The 19,731-nt window shown below is 44.9% G+C and overlaps 1 protein-coding gene and 1 long non-coding RNA gene across 12 annotated transcripts in view; one reads left to right on the top strand and one right to left on the bottom strand.

Annotated features, from left to right (window-relative positions):
• Positions 1 to 11,377, bottom strand: part of BRDT (bromodomain testis associated) — a 63,658-nt gene extending 52,281 nt beyond the window's left edge. For 5 of the 11 annotated variants that reach the window (XM_081865770.1, XM_081865776.1, XM_081865774.1 and 2 more), the window contains exon 1: positions 11,289 to 11,377. In XM_081865770.1, coding sequence (XP_081721896.1) covers positions 11,289 to 11,335 — 47 coding nt within the window. In that variant the 5' untranslated portion in view covers positions 11,336 to 11,377. Of the gene's footprint in view, positions 1 to 3,568; positions 3,646 to 4,510; positions 4,593 to 11,288 lie in introns of those variants that run through there. The other 6 variants (XM_081865778.1, XM_081865772.1, XM_081865780.1 and 3 more) reach the window with 6 other exon arrangements.
• A 22-nt stretch (positions 11,378 to 11,399) lies between these two features.
• LOC309343990 lies at positions 11,400 to 13,110 on the top strand. The gene is made up of 2 exons (XR_014157498.1): positions 11,400 to 11,550; positions 12,960 to 13,110. It is a non-coding gene; the product is annotated as an uncharacterized lncRNA (long non-coding RNA).
• Positions 13,111 to 19,731: the final 6,621 nt, after the last annotated feature.

Raw genomic sequence — 19,731 nt, 5'->3', positions numbered from 1 at the left:
ATCTTCTCTAAACGTATGTTCTTCTTGTTCTCTTATTCTATATTTTAAACAAAACAAATTCCTTCCAGTAGCACCTTAAAGACCAACTAAGTCAGTTCTTGGTATGAGCTTTCGTGTGCATGCACACTTCTTCAGATACACACACGAAAGCTCATACCAAGAACTGACTTAGTTGGTCTTTAAGGTGCTACTGGAAGGAATTTGTTTTGTTTTGACTATGGCAGACCAACACGGCTACCTATCTGTAACTGGATCTATATTTTAAGTCTGCAAGCTGCGCTTAGTCCATCAGCTTATGTTGCCATTCTTCTTTAGTTGGGACCTCACTTGTTTTCCATTTTTGAGCTAACAAAACACGGGCCGCAGTAGTGGCATACATAAATAACCTTTTTTGACACCTGGGAATTTCAGTCTGAATTATCCCCAACAAAAAGAACTCTGTTTTTTGGTTTCTGTGTGTGTTTTTTGGAACAGTACTTCTAAACATTTTTTCCAATTCATTATGGATTGTTTCCCAATACTCTTTGACAAGTCCACCACATGTGAAAGAACGTTCCTTCCACCTCTTTGCATCTCCAGCACTTATCTGATTCAACCTTATATATCTTAGCAAGCCTACTTGGCCTTACAATTTCTAACTGTTCTCACTATAGTGGTACCTCTGGTTGCGAACGGGATCCGTTCCGGAGCCCTGTTCGCAACCTAAAAGGAACACAACCCGCGTCTGCGCACACTCAGGTCGTGATTCGCTGCGTCTGCACATGCACATGACATCATTTTGCACGTCTGTGCATGCGCGAGCGGCGAAACCCAGAAGTAACCCTTTTCGGTACTTCAAGGTTGCCATGGGATGCAACCTGAAAAGACGTAACCTGAACCGAACGTAACAAGAGGTATGACTGTATTAGCCTTTGCACTTTGATGAAGGCCTTGTGAAGGGAAGCGAGCAGCTCTGGAAACATAGATTTCCCTGAAGTGTGCAGAGAAAGCAGCCCTTGTGTGTGCTGGAGATTCTACGCAGGCCACAGAACTGGCTGACTGCCTTGTAAACAGTCTCCAAATCCTCTCCAATCAGTTAGAGCGCTGCATAGTTTTGTAAATCCCTCGCAGCATCCCGCAGCTCTGCCCTTTTATTTATAAGATGGATGACCTCATTAGGTGAACGCAACATTTTAAAACATGATACACTATAAAAGGAGAACAAAATACGCTTTGGAACACAGCCACCATCCATCTATTAAGACCATTGGTCAGAATAGTCTCATAACTCAGGGCGCAAGCAATTATCTCTCGGGAACAAAACAGCATGCTGAAAAAAGCTTAGTGCCAATCAAAGATTTGAGGGGAGAGTCTTTCGTAGCTGGGGTGCTATTGCCGAGAAGACCTTCTGGCAAGCAACAGACCTAATCTCATGCAACAATGGCAGCACCAGAAGAGTCTTCAGCTGGCCAAAAGGGCCCAGGCAGGATTATGTGCCGGAGATATGCTCCTTTACATCCAGTGGCAGATTTATGGCTTGTGGGGCCCTGTGCGCAGCCATTTTGAGTGGCCCTATTTGTTCACCTAAATGTAACGATGTCAAAATTTGGGGTGTATAATGTTTCTGCCTTTGCACTATGCTGCCCCTTCGTCAGACAACTTGGAAATAATCCCTGCTGTGGACCTGGCAGGAAGAAAATGTGATGATAATAATAAGGATGCGTCTGAAATGGATGCCACCCCCTACAAACCACACACACACACACACACACACACACACACACACACACCTGTTGAGGAACAATCAGGGGAAATGTGATGCTGCTTCCCCAAAAAACTTTGGTACAATTAGGAAAAAATGAGATTATGAAGATGAGGTTGCCGCTGCAGTGCCCCCCCAAAAAACCAGATTTAGAACAATATCTGCTGTATGGCATACAGTAGAAACAGGAAAGAATTGCCTTATCCTTTCCCCCACATTCAACTGAGGCCTTTCTCAAGTAGGTGCCTGCCCCACATGCCAGCAGACAGCAAAACAAACACAGTAGGTCAATTCCTACGTTTCTTCTTCCATTCACCCCCCCCCCCTTTTTCAAAAAGTCCCCCTCATGGCTGACAGGCAGTAAAACAAGCAACAGGTAATTCCCACACTCCCGCCAGATCCCAATGCACACTTCTTCTTTTTTTTTGAAAAAAAAAGCTGCTTGCCTATTGCTCCGTGTCACTGGCAGGCAGCAAAACAAAGTACAGCAGCAAACAGGTGGATCCTGTGGTTCTTCCTTCACCGCTCCACACACACGTTTTCCAAAAACTTCATGGGCACAGCAGCTTCCCACTGCTTGCTGCACCAGGCTGGTGGATAGCAAAGCAAAGAGGAGGCAAACAGGCCTGACACTTCTTCTCCCCTCCCCTTTCCTAACGCCCTCCATGGGCAAGAGAGCTTCTCTCCCCCACTACTTTCAATAAGTCCTTCCATGCACAGAATAACAAAGAGAAGGCAAATGGGCACAATACTTCTTAACTCCTCTCCTTTTCAAAATGTCACTCCATGGACAGGGCTGCCAAAGCAGAGGAGGTGGAATAGCTTTGGCACTTCCCCCATCCACAAAACCAAAGGGCTGGCAATAATAATAATAATAATTAATAATTTATTACTTATACCCCACCCATTTGGCCGGGCCTCCCCAGCCACTCTGGGCAACTCCCAACAGAATATTAAAAACAAACACAATAAAACATCAAACATTAAAAACTTCCATAAACAGGGCTGCATTCAGATGTTTTCTAAAATTCTAAAATTTCTAAAATTGATTATTTATTTGACATCTGAAGGGAGGGCGTTCCACAGGGTGGGCGCCGCCATGAGAGGGCCCTCTGCCTGGTTCCCTGTAACCTCACTTCTCGCAGGGAGGGAACCCCCAGAAGGCCCTCCGGCCTGGACCTCAGTATCCGGGCTGAATGTCTTGTCACCATCTTTGTCCCACTACAATTGCCCAGGCAAATCCTTCCATCCATTAAGCCTATTGAACCTTAATAATTCTGTCATCAAGGTCAGCATGGATGTAACTTTGTCCTCCCAGGTGCCCAGTAAATTTGACACAGCTCTGGCCACACATGAACGAGGTTGAACTGACACACTTTCTCTCTCCTGGCAAGGAGGAGGTTGGAATCATCAGCTTCCTGGTTTTTAACTACCGCATGTTACCACTGTGTTTCAAAATGACAGACTTTTGGTAGTTTATTGAAAAAAGCTAGGATCAAACCATGGTTTACAATCCTGGATTATTTCAACAAAACATAGTGCAACCCAACCAGAGTTCCCAGCTCTGATGTAACTCTCTTGCAACAGTACAACACTAGAGGAGGGGTGTGGCTCTCCAAAAGTGGCTAAAAATCTGATTATACCTTAAATGCTTTGGCAAGTGTTTTCCTTTGCACAAGGCTGATCAGAATGTTTACAATGCAGCCATGCCAAAATGGTGACAAGTTAAAAAACTTGAGCAAATAAGATGAGATGAGGCGAAGGCTGTGTGTGTGTGTGTGTGTGTGTGTGTGTTTTGGCTCACATCTATTTTATATCAATACATACTTGGGATAAAGCGTTCCATCTGACGTCTCAGAGTGCCTTTTTCAAGCAGAGTATCTAGCAGTAGATAATGGATGCTTCTATTGAAAGGGAAATAATAATGTCCAGTTAGGCAGCTGTTGGGGGTGGGGAAAGATCTGTATTTGGGATGCACAACTAATAAAATGTTTTGAGTGTTAGGGATGTTGGGTTTGCTTGCTAGCTTTGGAGCACTAAACACGAAGAGCTTGGATTAAACCAGGCAAGAGGTTGTTTGTGTGTGGGAAACCATATTAGGTTAGTTCCACTGCTTTAGGTATACAATGGTACCTCGGTTCTCAAATGTAATCTGTTCCTGAAGACCATTCGAGTTCTGGAACATTCGAAAACCAAAAACTCAATACGTAAAATTCAATACGGAAGCCACGTGGCATGTTCGACTTCCAAGGTGTGTTTGAAAACCGAAGCATTTACTTCTGGGTTTACGGCGTTCGAAAACTGAAACGTTCGTCAACAGAGACGTTCGAAAACTGAGGTACCACTGTATCTTGTCCTATTTTCCAAACCTTGGCTGAATTCTTCTGTACGGAATAATCTTTCACTTCCATAAAATATTACCTTTTCCCTAGGAAAGGCGAAAAAAGCAAAAGCATTGTGATACGTTTAACGGATGCAGAGGTTTCGAGAAGAAAAACCGCTGCATCCGTACCTTTGCATTCATCTGCGTGGCAAGATGAATCCAAGATGTGGTCATGTTTTGCCTCAGAGCAGTTGTACCAATGAACCTTAACCTTGATCTTAAGAGACTTCCTCGCTGTTCCTCTGACAGTTTGTTTATTCTTCACTTCAGGGCCTCTCTTGAGCTAAAACAGCCATTAAGGACAAATTGTTCTAGACAGCTTTTCTTTCTCTATGAGTAACGAAAGCCACGCTGCTAGGTTTTTGTTGTTGTTGTCCTTCCTGTACCTTTTCTTTTCTTTTTTTCTTTTACAGGTGAATGCTTTCCAAGCATAAATACACTGTGCTGTTCTTCTGCAGCCACCGTAATCTAAATATCGATGAAAAGGCATGCTGAAGGATCAGTTGAATATCTTAATGAACAGGTAAAATAATATTGAGCTGAACAAGATGTAGTACAGTTAGACCCCTGGAGCTATGCAAGTTTCATAGAATTTCACATGCCCATTGCCATGCTGCAGTATTCACTGTAACTAGATAACAGGGTACAGTGGTACCTCGGGTTACAGACGCTTCAGGTTACAGACTCCGCTAATAGTACCTTGGGTTAAGAACTTTGCTTCAGGATGAGAACAGAAATTGTGTGGCGGTGGCAGCAGGAGGCCCCATTAGTGGTACCTCAGGTTAAGAACAGTTTCAGGTTAAGAACAGACCTCCAGAACGAATTGAGTTCTTAACCCGAGGTACCACTGTACATGTTTTGATCACGTACATGGGTTCAGAATTGTTTGGACATTTGATTGCAGATCTTCTTGTACATGTCTGTCATGCCTTCAGTGGTTTTCAACCAGTGTGCCATGGCACCCTGGAGTGCCTAAAATGATGGTCAGGGGTGCCGTGGGCAACACTGGCTTCTGTCCCTCTTTCCTTTCCTCCCTCCTCTGATGCCCTCTCAGGTCTCTGCCTCTCAAAGGCTTGAACAGTTGTTTCTTGAAGCGACCCTGGCTACAAGCTCTCCAGACGAATAGTGACTCTGGTGCTGGCCAGGGGCTGCTTCCTAGGCCCTTGCGGGGCAGTGGGAGGAGACACCTCTCTTTGGGGCAGGGAGAGCAGCTCAGAGACCAGGGGTGGCAGCAGTAGTTGCCCAGAGGACTCCCAGGGAGAGGGGAGAGGAGAGGAGGCTGAGGGAACACTCCACAAGAGGGAGGATGTTTGAAAAAGGGTGAGATGCTGCCAGCTCTGCAGGCAAGGGGTGACACATCTGGGCTCCTGAGCCCCACAGGGGTGCCGCAGAAAGATTGGAGTTGGTCAAGGGAGCCATGGACTCAAAATGGTTGAAAATGTCTACTTTAAGGGATCCCTATATGAAGTTGGCCTCTGTTTCATGTGCTAAGCAAATGCAAGTCACTGCATATGATTCGCTGTAAGCTTCAAAAAGGGCAATGATTGCAGCACACCTAAGTAAGAAATACGCTTTTCTAAGGGTATGGGTATTTGCAGTTTATTTCGAGTGATTGTGCTATGGATTGAAAATGTGGTGGTGATATTTGCTAGCCATTCTTTTGAATTTTATGTGAAACAACTCTTTCCCAAAGACAAACAACACAGTGTGGACCACAGTATTTTATCTGCCTTACCTGCTACCTTTGCATATTTTGAATGTTTAATCCCACAACAGTGAAAATGTCGTATCCTCAGGGCTGTGCTTCTACAGCCTAACCTGCTTCATTTATGCAAAGAATTCAGCCAAAAAAGGCTCCCGGGGCATTGTACATATGACTAAAAAATAATAAATGTCCCTGTCCACACGCTTGCAATCTAAAAAGACGTAACGCGACAGTAAAATGGATCAGGAGGGATGAGAAGATAAGCAGACTTGGGTGCAAACTCTTAGTCACAAGTTCTTTCGGTTTCGACCGAGGGGTGCCAAAAATCGCTGGTCTCTCAGCCGCACCAATTTACTGTTCAATTCAAAGTGCCAGCCAGCTTACACATATCTGCTCCACTTCCCAGTGGGGAGGAGTTGTGGCGGACCGCATGGCCACCCACTACCCACCGGGGATGGGGGACCTTGTCCCCGTTGCCTGGGGGAACCCGGCCACGTCATAGCTTGGCCAGCCAACCCGCTAGCCGGGGGGATGTGGCAGGGGCCGTTTAAAAGGAGGAGCGAGCCAGAGGACTTCCTCTTTGGCTCGCTTCCTCAATCACCCGCCCTCCCTCCCTATTTTGCAGGCTAGGCAATGGCCTTGCTATGGACTTCGGTTGGTCGCCTTGGTTGTCCGAGGGGCCCGGTAGGATTTTTTTCACTTGGCAAATTGGCACTGGCCACTTGGTTTTTGCCTACCTCGTAGCAATCGTCACAACTTTGTTAAGGTTGCGGTTAGGCATTGTTTGACCTTGTGTGTGGGAGGGGAGGTGTGGCCATCACCTGCCCCTCCATGCTTAAGGATATTCCCTTAAAGGAATCCGGGGGTGTTGATCTAGTCTGAAGCCCGGCTGGGGGGCTAAGGCCTTGACACGACCCCGACGGGAAAACTGGGGGAGCTTGAGTTGGTTCGCATCGACAGGGCTCCCCCTACCGGTGGCTTACCCTTACTGGGACATCCTGCACAATGGGCAGGAGTCAGATACTTAGTCAGGTCCAATCAATGCCTAAGCCAATACCGCTCACATTCTGTAATTTCAATAAAGTTGTGGCCAAAATTTGCCCAGTAACATAAACCTAATATCCGTGTCCTTGTGTGAGTTATTTCCAATGGGGGGGGGTTTGAGGGGTCTCGACACGCAAGTGAAGGGATGGGGCTTTTTCTCAGAAGACCAGCCTCCTTTGCATCTTTCTGCATTCTGTTCAGCTGCGCAACATTTTGTGTAAGTCCCTGTTTCCCCCTCTCCTTTCCCCATGATCCCACAATCATTGCTCATGCTTAGCTGTGACTGTCAAGTAGCTGTAACTAACATGCACCTCTAATAAGAACCCATAACCTTTTCTTGAGCGACTATCTTGACATAACGCTGCAGACAGCACATATTTATGAATAGTTCAGCTGACATTTACATTCCCTGACTGTGATTTCTTGGGTACTGTAGTATGAAAATAATGATATATTTGAAAGATGCACTTTTGCCTACTTAAACCCTTTCACTGGTATATCTGCAGCGCCATTATTTATAAGGTTGTATTTGCAGGGGGATAATCAAGTCAAGAGAGATTGAACAGACATGGGGTATACTAAGTACCTTACTCATTCGAAGGAAATTAATTTAGGCTGGATTCAATTTACCAAAAGTTGTTTAACTAAAGTCTTTTAAATTAATGAAAAACCATATGTTACCTAAGGAGCTCACATGCTTGTTTCATTCTGAGAACGGCTGAATAGCCGTGATCACTTAAGCAACAAAAAGAATTTTGTGTTCTCGAATTTAGCCTGTAATGAAAACAAGCGAGCTGACTATGTAGGTATCACATTGATCCATTCTACTGTTGAGGTATCATATTAACAAAACAAATATTCCTGGATAAATAGGTATGTTAATCTTTTGGCTTTGGCAAGGCGATCGATGTTAAGGAAAGTGGATATGGGTAACCGTTTTCAAAATTCAGTTTTGTTTCTTTTCTGTCGCAATTATGGTTTCAGGTAGCTGATTTATGTGCCTTTTATAGTGCTGACTATTCTCTACTGCTGTCTGCTGTGGAGCCTTTTGTTGGCCACAGCCCTAGACAATCATAGTGATTATATATAGATATGTTCTTTCCGCACCCCCACCCCCAGTAGCTCGGAAACATCTAGAGGGCCACAAGTTCTCCACCTCTGTTGTAACTGATGGGCTTTTTTAAAAATTGAAAGCCGTCTAGTTGGTTTAAGCGATCAGCAACGTTAAACTGTCAAAATATTCTTGCAAGCTTCTCCCTTGCCCATGCCGTGTCTGGGATTACAGTGGTAGCTCGGGTTACATACGCTTCAGGTTACATATGCTTCAGGTTACAGGCTCCGCTAACCTGGAAGTAGTACCTCGGCTTAAGAACTTTGCTTCAGGATGAGAACATGGCGGCGGCAGCGGGAGGCCCCATTAGTTAAAGTGGTGCTTCAGGTTAAGAACAGTGTCAGGTTAAGAATGGACCTCCGGAACAAATTAAGTATTTAACCCGAGGTACCACTGTAATTGTCAGCACTGATTTCTAGGTAATCAAGAGACAGAGTAAGGCACCAGATATAGTAAGCCTGGTCAGCCAAAATCTTAAGAACAGGCAACCTTTGGACCAGCTCACTTGGACAGTATATGGCCCAGGATTGGTGGGTTGTAACTCAAGAGTACATGCCAAGACTTGTTCGTCCATTGGTCTTTGCTCGTTTCACTTAAGTATGGCTGAGAGTACCATATTTACTTGAGTCTAATGCGCCATCAAATCTAAGGCACACTTCAATTTTCAGAAGCTTGGAACCGAAAAAAGGATTTGCTGGCGAATGTAAATGTGCCATCGAATCTAAGGCGCACCTTAATTTTCGTAACATAATTTGGTGAGCATTAGATAAATATGTTACTTTGATGCCACTAAAAGGTTACTGGAGAAGACTGAAGCAGAGAACTTGCCCTTCATTTCATCTGTTTGCATGCGTGATCTATCTATCGATTGATATCTGTCTATAAAATGTGATGCCTAATTCTTGCACACATAGAGATAAAACACACGGCAATTTCCTAGCTAAAGGGTTGCCTTGTGCTGAGTTAGGTTATTGGTCCATTTAGCTGAGTGTCTCACAATGGCTCTCCCATGGCTTTGGGAAGGAGTCTTTCCCCCCAGACCTTCCTAGAGTTGCTGGAGTTCAAACCAGTGACCTTTAGTCAGGGATCAGCAAGCTTTATCAGCAGGTAGCCGGTCCACCGTCCCTCAGATCTTGTGGGGACCGGACTATATTTTGAAAAAAAAAAAAAAATGAATGAATTCCTATGCCCCACAAATACAGTGGTACCTCGGGTTACATACGCTTCAGCTTACAGACTCCGCTAACCCAGAAATAGTACCTCGGGTTAAGAACTTTGCTTCAGGATGAGAACTGAAATTGTGTGGTGCAGTGGCAGCAGGAGGTCCCATTAGCTAAAGTGGTACCTCAGGTTAAGAACAGTTTCAGGTTACCTCCAGAATGAATTAAGTTCTTAACCCGAGGTACCACTGTAACCCAGAGATGCATTTTAAATAAAAGCACACATTCTACTCATGTAAAAACACTAGGCAGGCCCCACAAACAAACAAGCAAACAAACAAACAAACAAACAAACAAACGGACACATTCTACTCATGTAAAAACACGCAGATTCCCGGACCATCCGCAGTCCAGATTTAGAAGGCGATTGGGCCGGATCCGGCCCCCGGGCCTTAGTTTACCTACCCATGCCTTTAGTGTACAAAACATGGTCTCTACCAATCAGCTGCGGCCCTTCCATGGCAATATTATTGGGGTGCATCTCTAGAATAGCGTTCGAAACTCCCATTGTCCTGGGCGCATTTTGCGACAGGGAATTTCATCAGCGCGAGCAGCTTCTGAGCTCTGGACGCAGTACTGCGCCTAAGATTTCAGATTAAAACTGCAGAGTGAAAGGAAAGGAGGACCTTTTTCTGACTCCCCACTTCCAGCTACTCTCTGAAGAGCGGAGAAGAAACCCTCTTAAGAATATTTGGGGGGTGGGCAGGGGAAGGACTAGACCATATTTAAAATGAACATAATATTTTAGCTGCAGTTCATTCATTTTCAGCTTTGTATTCGTGTTATAAAAAAGCCCGCCTAGGCATTCCTTTGTGGCGCCGCTAACCAAGGTTTAAGGTGCCATTTAGCTCCTAGCTTTTGTATCTCAGTTTCTAACACTGCTGTAGAAGCTAGCCCAGGAACTAGGCTGAAAATGTTTGTGGGGAGGGGGGAAATCATGCCTAGCTTGCTCTTCTTCTGCTTTCAAGGGGAGCTGCTGGGTGGGGAGGTCCCAGGGAGTCTGCCCATGCCTCCTGAGCTCTCTCTTGACATGGCAGTACTCAGAAACTTCTTGGCCCTATTAGCATGAAGTGATAGGAATCTGATTCCCCTCCTCCAGATAAAGCAATAGGCTGGGGCTCCAAAATATTTAGCGGGAAGGGGGAGAATGAGATCATGCTCTGAACTCAGTCCTTCACCCTGAGTCTCCATTTCTTTCATTTATTTTGTATCACACCATAACTGTGGACACGGCTGACTGCTGTTATAATAATGCTGTAATGAAGGATAAGTATATATGTTTTGGACTTGCTTGTCCTTGTTCTGTTCTGCAGCTTATTTTGTCTGATCTGCAGTTTGTACAGATAAGAATGAATGAATGAATGAATGACCTGGTCCTTGTTTCTCCATGCTCTTTGGTTGGAATTCCCTTCTGGTCTGGTCTGTTCACCTGCCTCTACCAGCCCTTGCCTGGTTACTCTAGATTCTGCTATTCCTGCAAGGCTGGCACCGCTCATGTCCCCTCAAAACCTGTAACAGTGCTAAACTGTTCAAACTATTCTTGTGGGAAATTCATAACAGTCTTGATCCCTGCTTGTTGTGTGTCCCATGTTCTGTGATCTATGTACCCTGTTCTCAGTGTCTGCACCGGTGAAGATCTATGCTAGCCGCAAAGGAATGGTTCAACTATCTTAAGTACTAAAGTAAAGGACTCCTGGCCGTTAGGTCCAGTCGTGGCCAACTCTGGGGCTGCAGCGCTCATCTCGCTTTATTGGCCGAAGGAGCCAGCGTACAGCTTCCGGGTCATGTGGCCAGCATGATTAAGCCGCTTCTGGCAAACCAGAGCAGTGCACAGAAACGCCGTTTACCTTCCCGCCGGAGCAGTACCTATTTATCTGCTTGCACTTTGACGTGCTTTTGAACTGCTAAGTTGGCAGGAGAAGGCACCGAGCAACGGGAGCTCACCCCGTCGTGGGGATTCGAACCGCCGACCTTCTGATCGGCAAGTCCTAGGCTCTGTGGTTTAACCTACAGCGCCACCCACATCCTTTGTTGTAAGTACTACTCGTTGCTATTATTCTTGCTTTTGAGGGCTCTGTGCTTACCTTAGACTTCCTCCGTCATCCTTTGGAGTTTGTGTCTGTGGGAGCATTGAGATCACAAGAAGAAAGGGCAATGTTGTGTGATTGAATTGTGATGTCACTGGCCCTAGGGTTGTGACCCAGACCATAGGTGGCTCCAGGGGTGACCCTTGTGATGCCAACTTCAAGTCTGGGCCTTCTGTCCCATGCTCCTGAAGTTGCCAGGAAAAGGCAGGAGAGCAGAACTCTCTGTTGACCTTTCTTGGGGTGCTAGGAAGGACAACAAGTGACTAGACGAGTGACTAGATCTTAAGTTGTTCATTGGCAGCTACAACCTCTTGGGTGAGATCCCTGAATTGGTCCACCGAGATTGCTCACTCTCAGATGGGTTTTCACTAGAAAAGACAAATTGTAGGGTGCTCAGAAACACCACTCATCCATGCAAGAGTCCTGCTGCTTTATACTCCTTGCAGCTGAAGAACCTCTCATCAGGTTTTGAGTGTGGGATCTGTGGCTCTCCAGATTCTGTTGGATTCCATCTTCCATTACCCCCAACCAACATGCCCAATGGTCCACTGGGGATTGTAGTCCAACAGCAGCCACAGGTTCCCTGTCACTGAATTAATCTCTGCTGGAGTATATAAAAACCCAGGTTGCACACACAGCATATGTTTAAAGCACACCCTGCCCCGCTGGAACAATCCTGGAAAATGTAGTCTTCCCCTCACAGTGCTACAGTTCCCAGCATCCTCAGGATGAGAGGGAGGGAATGTGCTTTAAACGTCTGTTATGTACACCAAAATTTCAAGTCAGATCACTTGGTATTGTGTACACTGACCAGCCAAAGTTTCTGGGAGGAGTCTTTCCCAGTTCTGCTAGAGACCCTATGGATTTACCTGTCCTCACACTTAATGACATATTTGGCATCAGGTGTAGGGCAGGTGGGTGTGGCTTTGCTGAAACGGCATTGCAGGCCAAATGGGGAGACCTCTTGGGCTGAATTAAACCCCTGGGATGGTGGTACCCCACCAAGTGTACTGTAAAGTGGGCCTTCACAGGATCAGATTCTGCTATCCTAAGGCATTCATCCAGGTCCTGCAATTTTCCCATCTGACCAAGCGCCAGGCTGTTCTGCTGATTGATACAGTACTAGTTATATGAGCCACATTGGATAAGATAAAAAACCCACCTTGCTAAGTTGTGGGTGAACATATCAGACGACACAGCGATTCTTCAAACAGCTCTTGTTCATTCACAGGCCAGAACAGAACTGAACTGAAGGGTTCAGCCAGCCTGCTTATATAGCGCTCCACTAGAACGCAACAGTAACCATTTTCTGTAACAATCCAATCACTGAACGTCACTTTCAATCCCTTATTTGCATATGTGGACCTGAACTATCTACAGTATCCCCCTGCTGGCCCAGGGTGAGAACTTCAGTACATAACACCCCTTGTTCATTTTGTCCCCGCATAGTGGCCAACCAGATCTTTCTGGCAGCTTTAGACTGATTTCCCAATTTCCTCAGATCTTGCCCAACACCCTAAGGTTGTCCATCCAACTGGAACAGAAGGATGAAGTGTTGTCCTGTGCACCACAAATTTCAGGTTTCTGTGAGCAGAAAGGATAATTGATCTTGCTGCCCTCCCATCCACAACTTGGTATCTGTGTCTGCTTCCTCCCCTCGTGCCCCAGGTTGCCTTCCAATGGGTCCTGCTGTCCTATTATGTAAGAACATGAGAAGAACTAGGCTGGATCAGGCCCCTTAAGGCCCATCAAGTCCAGAATCTCACAGTGACCAACACGATACAGATGGAAAGCCCAGTAAACCTGTTTCCAAACTCCAGTTTCCTTTGCTCGTTACCTTTCTGATTTTTGAACTAATTATTGGCTAGATTTGTCTGAGAAGGGACCCGGTTAGAAGCGGTGCCAGTTTGGGGAAATGAAATACACTGAAGTCAAATGGCCTCGGTTCACTCACCAGATAAACATTTCTTTTTTCAAGCAAAGGGATTGCTGTGTTTTAAAATGATGGAAAGAGAGGTTCTGTCCTGGCAAACACACAATAGTGCCGTTTCAGCAACAACAAAAGCGCACAAACACTTCCTGCAAACGTCTCTCCCAGATGAGATCATCTGAAATACGCATCTTGATTTTGTTGATACCCAATGAGTCACGCAGTGATTTAATGTTATAAAATGATGTCACTGGGATTTAATTAACTGCAGTCATTTTCACATGTTCATGCGGGTACAAGGGAGCTCTCCAGAGAAGAACAATCAGGGATACTTTGGCTGACCAATCGCAGCCTTCCACCAATTCATTTGCATGGAATCCACAATATATGTGAGTGCACTCAAATTGTGTTTCAGGCTGGATTAATGGTCTGAAACATGGTCCTCAGTTTCTCCTTGCCCTTCCTGGCCTCAGTTCTTGTCCTGACTATCCTCCTGAACCATCTCTCAGTGGTGGGGTACATCTGCTGTAAGTAGAAAAGTTGAATCCCTGGCATTTCCAATTAAAAGGGTTCAATAGCAAGTGATGGTGGTTGCAATTCTGATTTCCCTTCTCCCATGTATTTGCTCCAAATGAGCCTGTGAAAAGTGGATATATTTTATGCCAGCCGTCCTCAACCCAGTGTCCTCCGGAGGTTGTTGGAACTCCCATTAGTCCCAGCCATCATGGTTAATAGCCAGGGATGATGGGAGTGGTAGTCCATCTGGAAGACACCAAGAGCACACACACACTTCCGACATTCATTATGATTTGTGCTCTTTGGTGCTTTAAATACAAACTTTAAATACTGTTTGTGCCTGCAAAGGTTTTGAGCTGGGCACACCCCTTCACTTCCAACAAGTGCATATCTCATCATTTCCTGCTGAAATCCCATAACGTTTCACAGCACAAATGTTCTGATTCATTTTTTTGTCCCGTTTTTGTTGTCCTCGAGACTCTTCCAGACAGCAATCATGTGTCGGAATTGCAGAAGCATTGCAGAACAAACTAAAGCTGAATAAATCCACTGTTACTGTGTAAAAAAAAACATGTTACAGAGTAGACCCACAATAAAGACTAGACTGGAGGGGTCCAAGATTACCAGATTTTTTTCAATGAATCTGGGGACACTTTTCAACTTCAATTGATTTTGTATGGGGACTGATTTGTAAATCCGGGGACTGTCCCCGGGAAACGGGGACGTCTGGTAACCTTAGTCCAAGGTTGAAGAAGGCTGTTTTACACTATTAGGTCCAATGACATTAGTGCCATTGGACCTAATGGCATCCTTTTCAACACGGGCTCTGGCCTGGTGGAACGCTCTGTCTCATGAGACCAGGGCCCTGCAGGAACTGATTTCTTTCTGCAGGGTCTGTAAGACAGAGTTGTTCCGTCTGGCCTTTGGCCTAGAATCAACTTGATCCCCTTCCCCTCTTTCCTTTCCCCTTTCTCCTTCTGTGATGAAACTCCTATTTGGCGACTTTTTTCTGGCCCACATAGGACCAGCCTGGATAGTTGGCCTTGGTGAAGATTTGGTGTTTTCATCCCCAAAAAGTTTTTGATTTGAGTTTCTACTGAAACGAGGCTGCATTTTAATGTTGTATTTTAATCTTGTTTTTAAGTTGTATTTTAATCAATTGTTTTTATACCTGGTGTTAGCCGCCCTGAGCCCGGTCTTGGCTGGGGAGGGCGGGGTATAAATAAAAATTATTATTATTATTATTATTATTATTATTGACATACAACAGCCTATGTAACTTTCCTATATAGATAGGCAAAGTGAGGGAAGAATATGACTCATGTGAAATACATAAATGATTTCAAAACTTCTACTAACTCAGTAGAGACCTCTCCTATACCACCTGTACCAAGCTGTCTGAAGGTCAGGATTGTGGGAAGGAAAGCTGATCCTTATTTGCAGAAATTGGTTCTGATAAATTGCATGCTGGCTAAGAGAGTAATCCTTAGTCAGGGGAAATCTGATCTTTCTCCAATCCATCAACAATGGATTAAATAAACGACAACCACTGCATTTGTGAAACACAGCTATGTTTCATGAGAGCTAATAACTGCTGAATGCATGTGCACTTTTGTGGAGCATATGGATTGTTTTCAGAGTCAATTTTTTTGCCTGTTACTGGTGTTCAGTAAGAGGAATCAGACCGTAGGCCAAAATAAAAATAAATGAGCTCTCATAATGGGAATCCCTGGTTAATACGATGCCGAGCAAGTTCACAACTAGCTGAAATGGCCCATACTCCTATTTGTATAGCATTTTTATAATTTGATTTCTTTTTACAATTGAGGAAGCTGGTTGCACAGGGGATCAGACCTTTGGTCATCTAGTTCAGTATTATCTATACCAGTATTCTTCAGCCTTGGATTCTCAGATGTTGGTGAACTAAAACGCCCTTCATCCTTGAACGTCTGGAAATGATGGGAGTTGGAAATCTAACAGCGTATGGGGGATCTGAGGCTGAACAACATTGATATGCAGGCAGTAGGTCTCCATGATTTTAGACATGGGTCTTCTCCAGCCTTACCTGGATTGAACAGGGGAGTTTTTCATGCAATACCATTGAGCTATGGCCCAAGGCTGCCATCTTCCTCCCTTTTATTTAGAATCTGCCATTGCAATGGAGAATTGTTATGAGACATACAAGGAGAGTTCTCACCTATGATTGTTGCTGCACTAGACCATTACCACTTCTTTACTACAGATGGATCTGAAACCCTCAGTGAGTTAGGGACTTCCCCTGCATGTGAAGACAGGCTCTGGCGGATTGAGTGGATGACACCAGTAGTGGGTCCATTGATCAAGAATTGGTCTGCATGTGCTGTAGAGGGAAGTGAGGCTCATCAACCTGAGAAGGTAGCCGATCTCAGAGAAGGAAAACTCTGATCCTAACCTCCACTGTCTTGCGGGATGTCTTGGGGAGAAGAAAGGGCTAAGGAGTATAAGCTGGACAAATCTGAAATGGGAGTCCCTGAGATGGTTGGATAGCGTCTTGTATGCCTCCTTCCTGCAACACCTGTAGTGAACCTGGTGCCAAACATATTGCTCTACTTTCCTTTGGACCACAACAGTGAGGCTGTCGTCTGGGCAGCCTAGGACCTCCAAACACACTGCCCAGGTAGGATCCTAATTGCTAACAAAAAAGAAATTGCCAACAAAAAAGGAATGGCAAGACAAACTGTTAGAGTATATTGAACTGGCTAGATTAACAGAGGCAATTAGAGATCACACTAGACGAGAGTTTCAAAAAGCATAGGGAAAATGCAGAGAATACTTCACAAAACAGTGCCCTAAAATACATACCTGGACTTGTTTTGATTAATGTCTGCAGGAGACTTTGTGGAAATTTAAGTTACAATTAGAAAAATCTTAATAATTATTCATAAAGGAAGCAGCTTATAAGAAGTAAATAAGGAGGCCAGATACATGATAAAGGAAATCTTTTATTTGGTTGTTTGTATTGTTGTATGTTATGCTTATTGTATGTTCTGTTCACGTGGATTTCTGTATTGGTGGGTGGGGGGGTTATGTTATGTTGTAAATAAAATTTCCAATAAAAATTTAAAATTAAAAAAACCAAACCAAACACACTGCCCAGGCTTGCACCCCAGGGAGGTCACTTAGGTGCTGCTAAAACAGTGATTTGCCTTCACCCTCGGAGGTGCACTCCATTGTCTCTCAAGTCAGATGGGTGCCAACAACTACAGAGTGATCTGAGTAAATCCAAGGGAACTGCTCCTGAGCAAGTTTTTATTCTGAAATGAAACCGTTGTTCCTTATCATGAATCTGCACACAGGTTTGCTTGATTCCATGATCTTCTCATAGAAGGAAAGCACCCCTGTGCACACTTGCCTGGGAGTGAGTCCCATGAAATCCATAGGGCTTTTGTGTGTGAGAGCCTACTAGTTTTTCTCTGAAACAGATTGAACATTTTGAACTAGATTTTCCTGTGCTAAAGCAGGGAAATTTCACCACCTGTCTCTTGCTCTGGTCCTTACTCAAAAATGTGCCTGCAGTAGTCCCATTGAGTAGGAATGGTCACATACACCATGTGCCAAGGTACCTTATTAACGTGGAATATTTGATTAGGACACTGTGCCAAAGAAAGAAAGAAAGGCTCAGAAGTATCCAACTTCTTGAAAGCTGGCCCAGTTTCCCAATGGAACCAGATTCAATGCCAAAAATTGGACAAAATGTATTTTTAACGCACACTTCTATTTTCCACTGCGAGGATTTGTGTTATGCTTTGTTGCAAAGCAGGCTCCTTCGTTAAGCAGCTTTAAAAGAAATCCTGTCATCCTGATCAATTAAAGATAGGTGCACTCCAACCTGTAGTTTTAGTTGCCGAATGCTGATATCTACATACTGTCCGTGTCACACATCTTTTTGTGTGTGTGTGTGCCTCAGATCTCTCTCAGTGTGCGGTTGTGCGCCTGTATACCCCAGTGAGCACGCAGTACGGAAAGTCAAGTTTACAAGTTACACAGATGTTCACCACATGTGTAGCTCCATATGGAAAAAGAAGCATGAGCTCAGAACGCTCTCTCTCTTTTCTGCCTCCTTAAGAAACTTATATGGTTCCAGCTTTTTTTAAAAAAAAAAAAAAAACCCAAAACAAAACACCTACGTATCGGCACATTTAATATAATACTAGCGTTTGGAACCTAAAACTTTGGTTTTGGACAGTAATAGTCCATGCTTTCAAAACTAGAAGTGGAACATAGATACTCTTAATAAAATAGCTGGGTGTGTGTTTCTGGAACTGCTGAAGGTAAAACAAATACACAGAAGTGTAACAGGGCTTCAGTTATTTTCTTCTTATTTCTTTAAAAAGGCTCTGAAGTATTATCAGACTTCCTAGTGAAGACAACATGCCTTTAAATCAGGGGTGAGGGGACCTGTGACTCTCCAGTTGTTACCATCTAGGCCTGATGGGAATTGGAGTCCAAAGGACTCCCACCTCACATTTAAATATTGTAGCAGGAACCCCCCACCCCAATCATTCAGTTTGTACAAACTTCACACACACTCACACTCACACACTACATACGCCACACTTCTGTTATAAATTCATAAGAAAATCAACCATACATCGGATTTGCACTGTTCCATTTTTATTTTACTCCATGAAGGAAGGACTACAAAATGGGGAAGGTTTGATACAGGGCAGCCATAATCCCTTCACCATCCCAGCACATCTACAGGAGCCCTGCCCAGTTATGGCTATGCCAACCCTGATGGTCCTAGACAGAAGACCATCAAGGTCACAAAGAACTTGCATATGGGAGTGGATTCAGCATGGACTGAAACAAAGGACACTGATCAGATCTTCCCTCAGGGGGCAGGAAACTGCAAACTCCCCTTTGTCTCCTGGAAGTGACTCATGGGGAGGGGGAGAGAAGGGAACCAGCCAGGTGACAGGACACTCAGGTTACCACTGCAACTCCTCCCTCAACCCCTCCTTTCTGTAATGTATGCATGATGTTTCTGGGGGTGGGCTTGACCTAGAGGAGGGGAATTTCAAAAGTTTTTATAAGGTCTTGCGCACCATTTTTCTGTGTCTTTTCTCTCACCTGCAAGTGAGGGGAGCACACTGTTGCAACAGTTCAATAAAGGCCAAGCCTACAGGCTGCTGATTTGCTCCAATTTACTCTGGTTGGTGTCTTTACTTTTTGTCCAAGGGAGCCCTCGGATTTTCCGGTAACAATATAGACTTGCCCCAATCACATACAAAACATGGGAGCGGCAGGTAGGGAAACTAGCTCCTTAGAGCGAAAAGACCCCAAGAGCCAAAGGAACTGAACCCCCTCTGTACCCATGTGCTACTCACCTTCCCATAGCTCTCTAGTGTGGAGTCTTTGTCAGCACGAAGTTACATTACCTCCTTCCAGGGGCCAGATTCTAGTGGCAGGCAGGTCCAAAGGCACAAGTGCAACGATGGTAGATTTCAGCTTTGTCCTGTAGGCTACACTTCAACACCCCTCCCTCCCCTCCGCTCAGGGAAGCGAGAGGCATTATTAGAATTCAAGGACGCATTCAAGTCAGGGGGAAACACTCCAGGAGGGCGAGGAGCAGGGTTGTGGCTTGAGAGAATCCCAAGGGCCAATCAGAGGTTGCCTCCTGCCTTAGCCTTTTTCTCCTAGCTAACCTCACTTCCTGTCTTGGCACCCTGCCGGAAGGTAAACCATGGACAGGAGAGGTGTTTGATGTGCTCCCTGCCTGAAACATTCCTTTTGCTCAAACGTTTGATCCTTTTGTCTCCACGTTTGTTGATGACTGGCAGGCTCCAGTTCAAATAGATGGGTCTGCCACTGTTTGCAGGTGGCTTGAGCAACCTTCCCCCAGATGTTTTGGACGACAACTCCCATCTTTCCCAGGGGTTCAAGGTGCTTATCCAAGTGTTTGGTTTCCTCTGAATGTGGGGCAGCAGAGACTGCAGTGTCCTTAGGATATAT

This window comes from Podarcis erhardii (genome assembly GCF_964252035.2).
Source record: "Podarcis erhardii genome assembly, chromosome: 6".
In the NCBI taxonomy this organism is placed as follows: Eukaryota; Metazoa; Chordata; class Lepidosauria; order Squamata; family Lacertidae; genus Podarcis; species Podarcis erhardii.
Note: the sequence above shows the minus strand (reverse complement) of the source record. Positions and strands in the feature narration are given on the sequence as shown.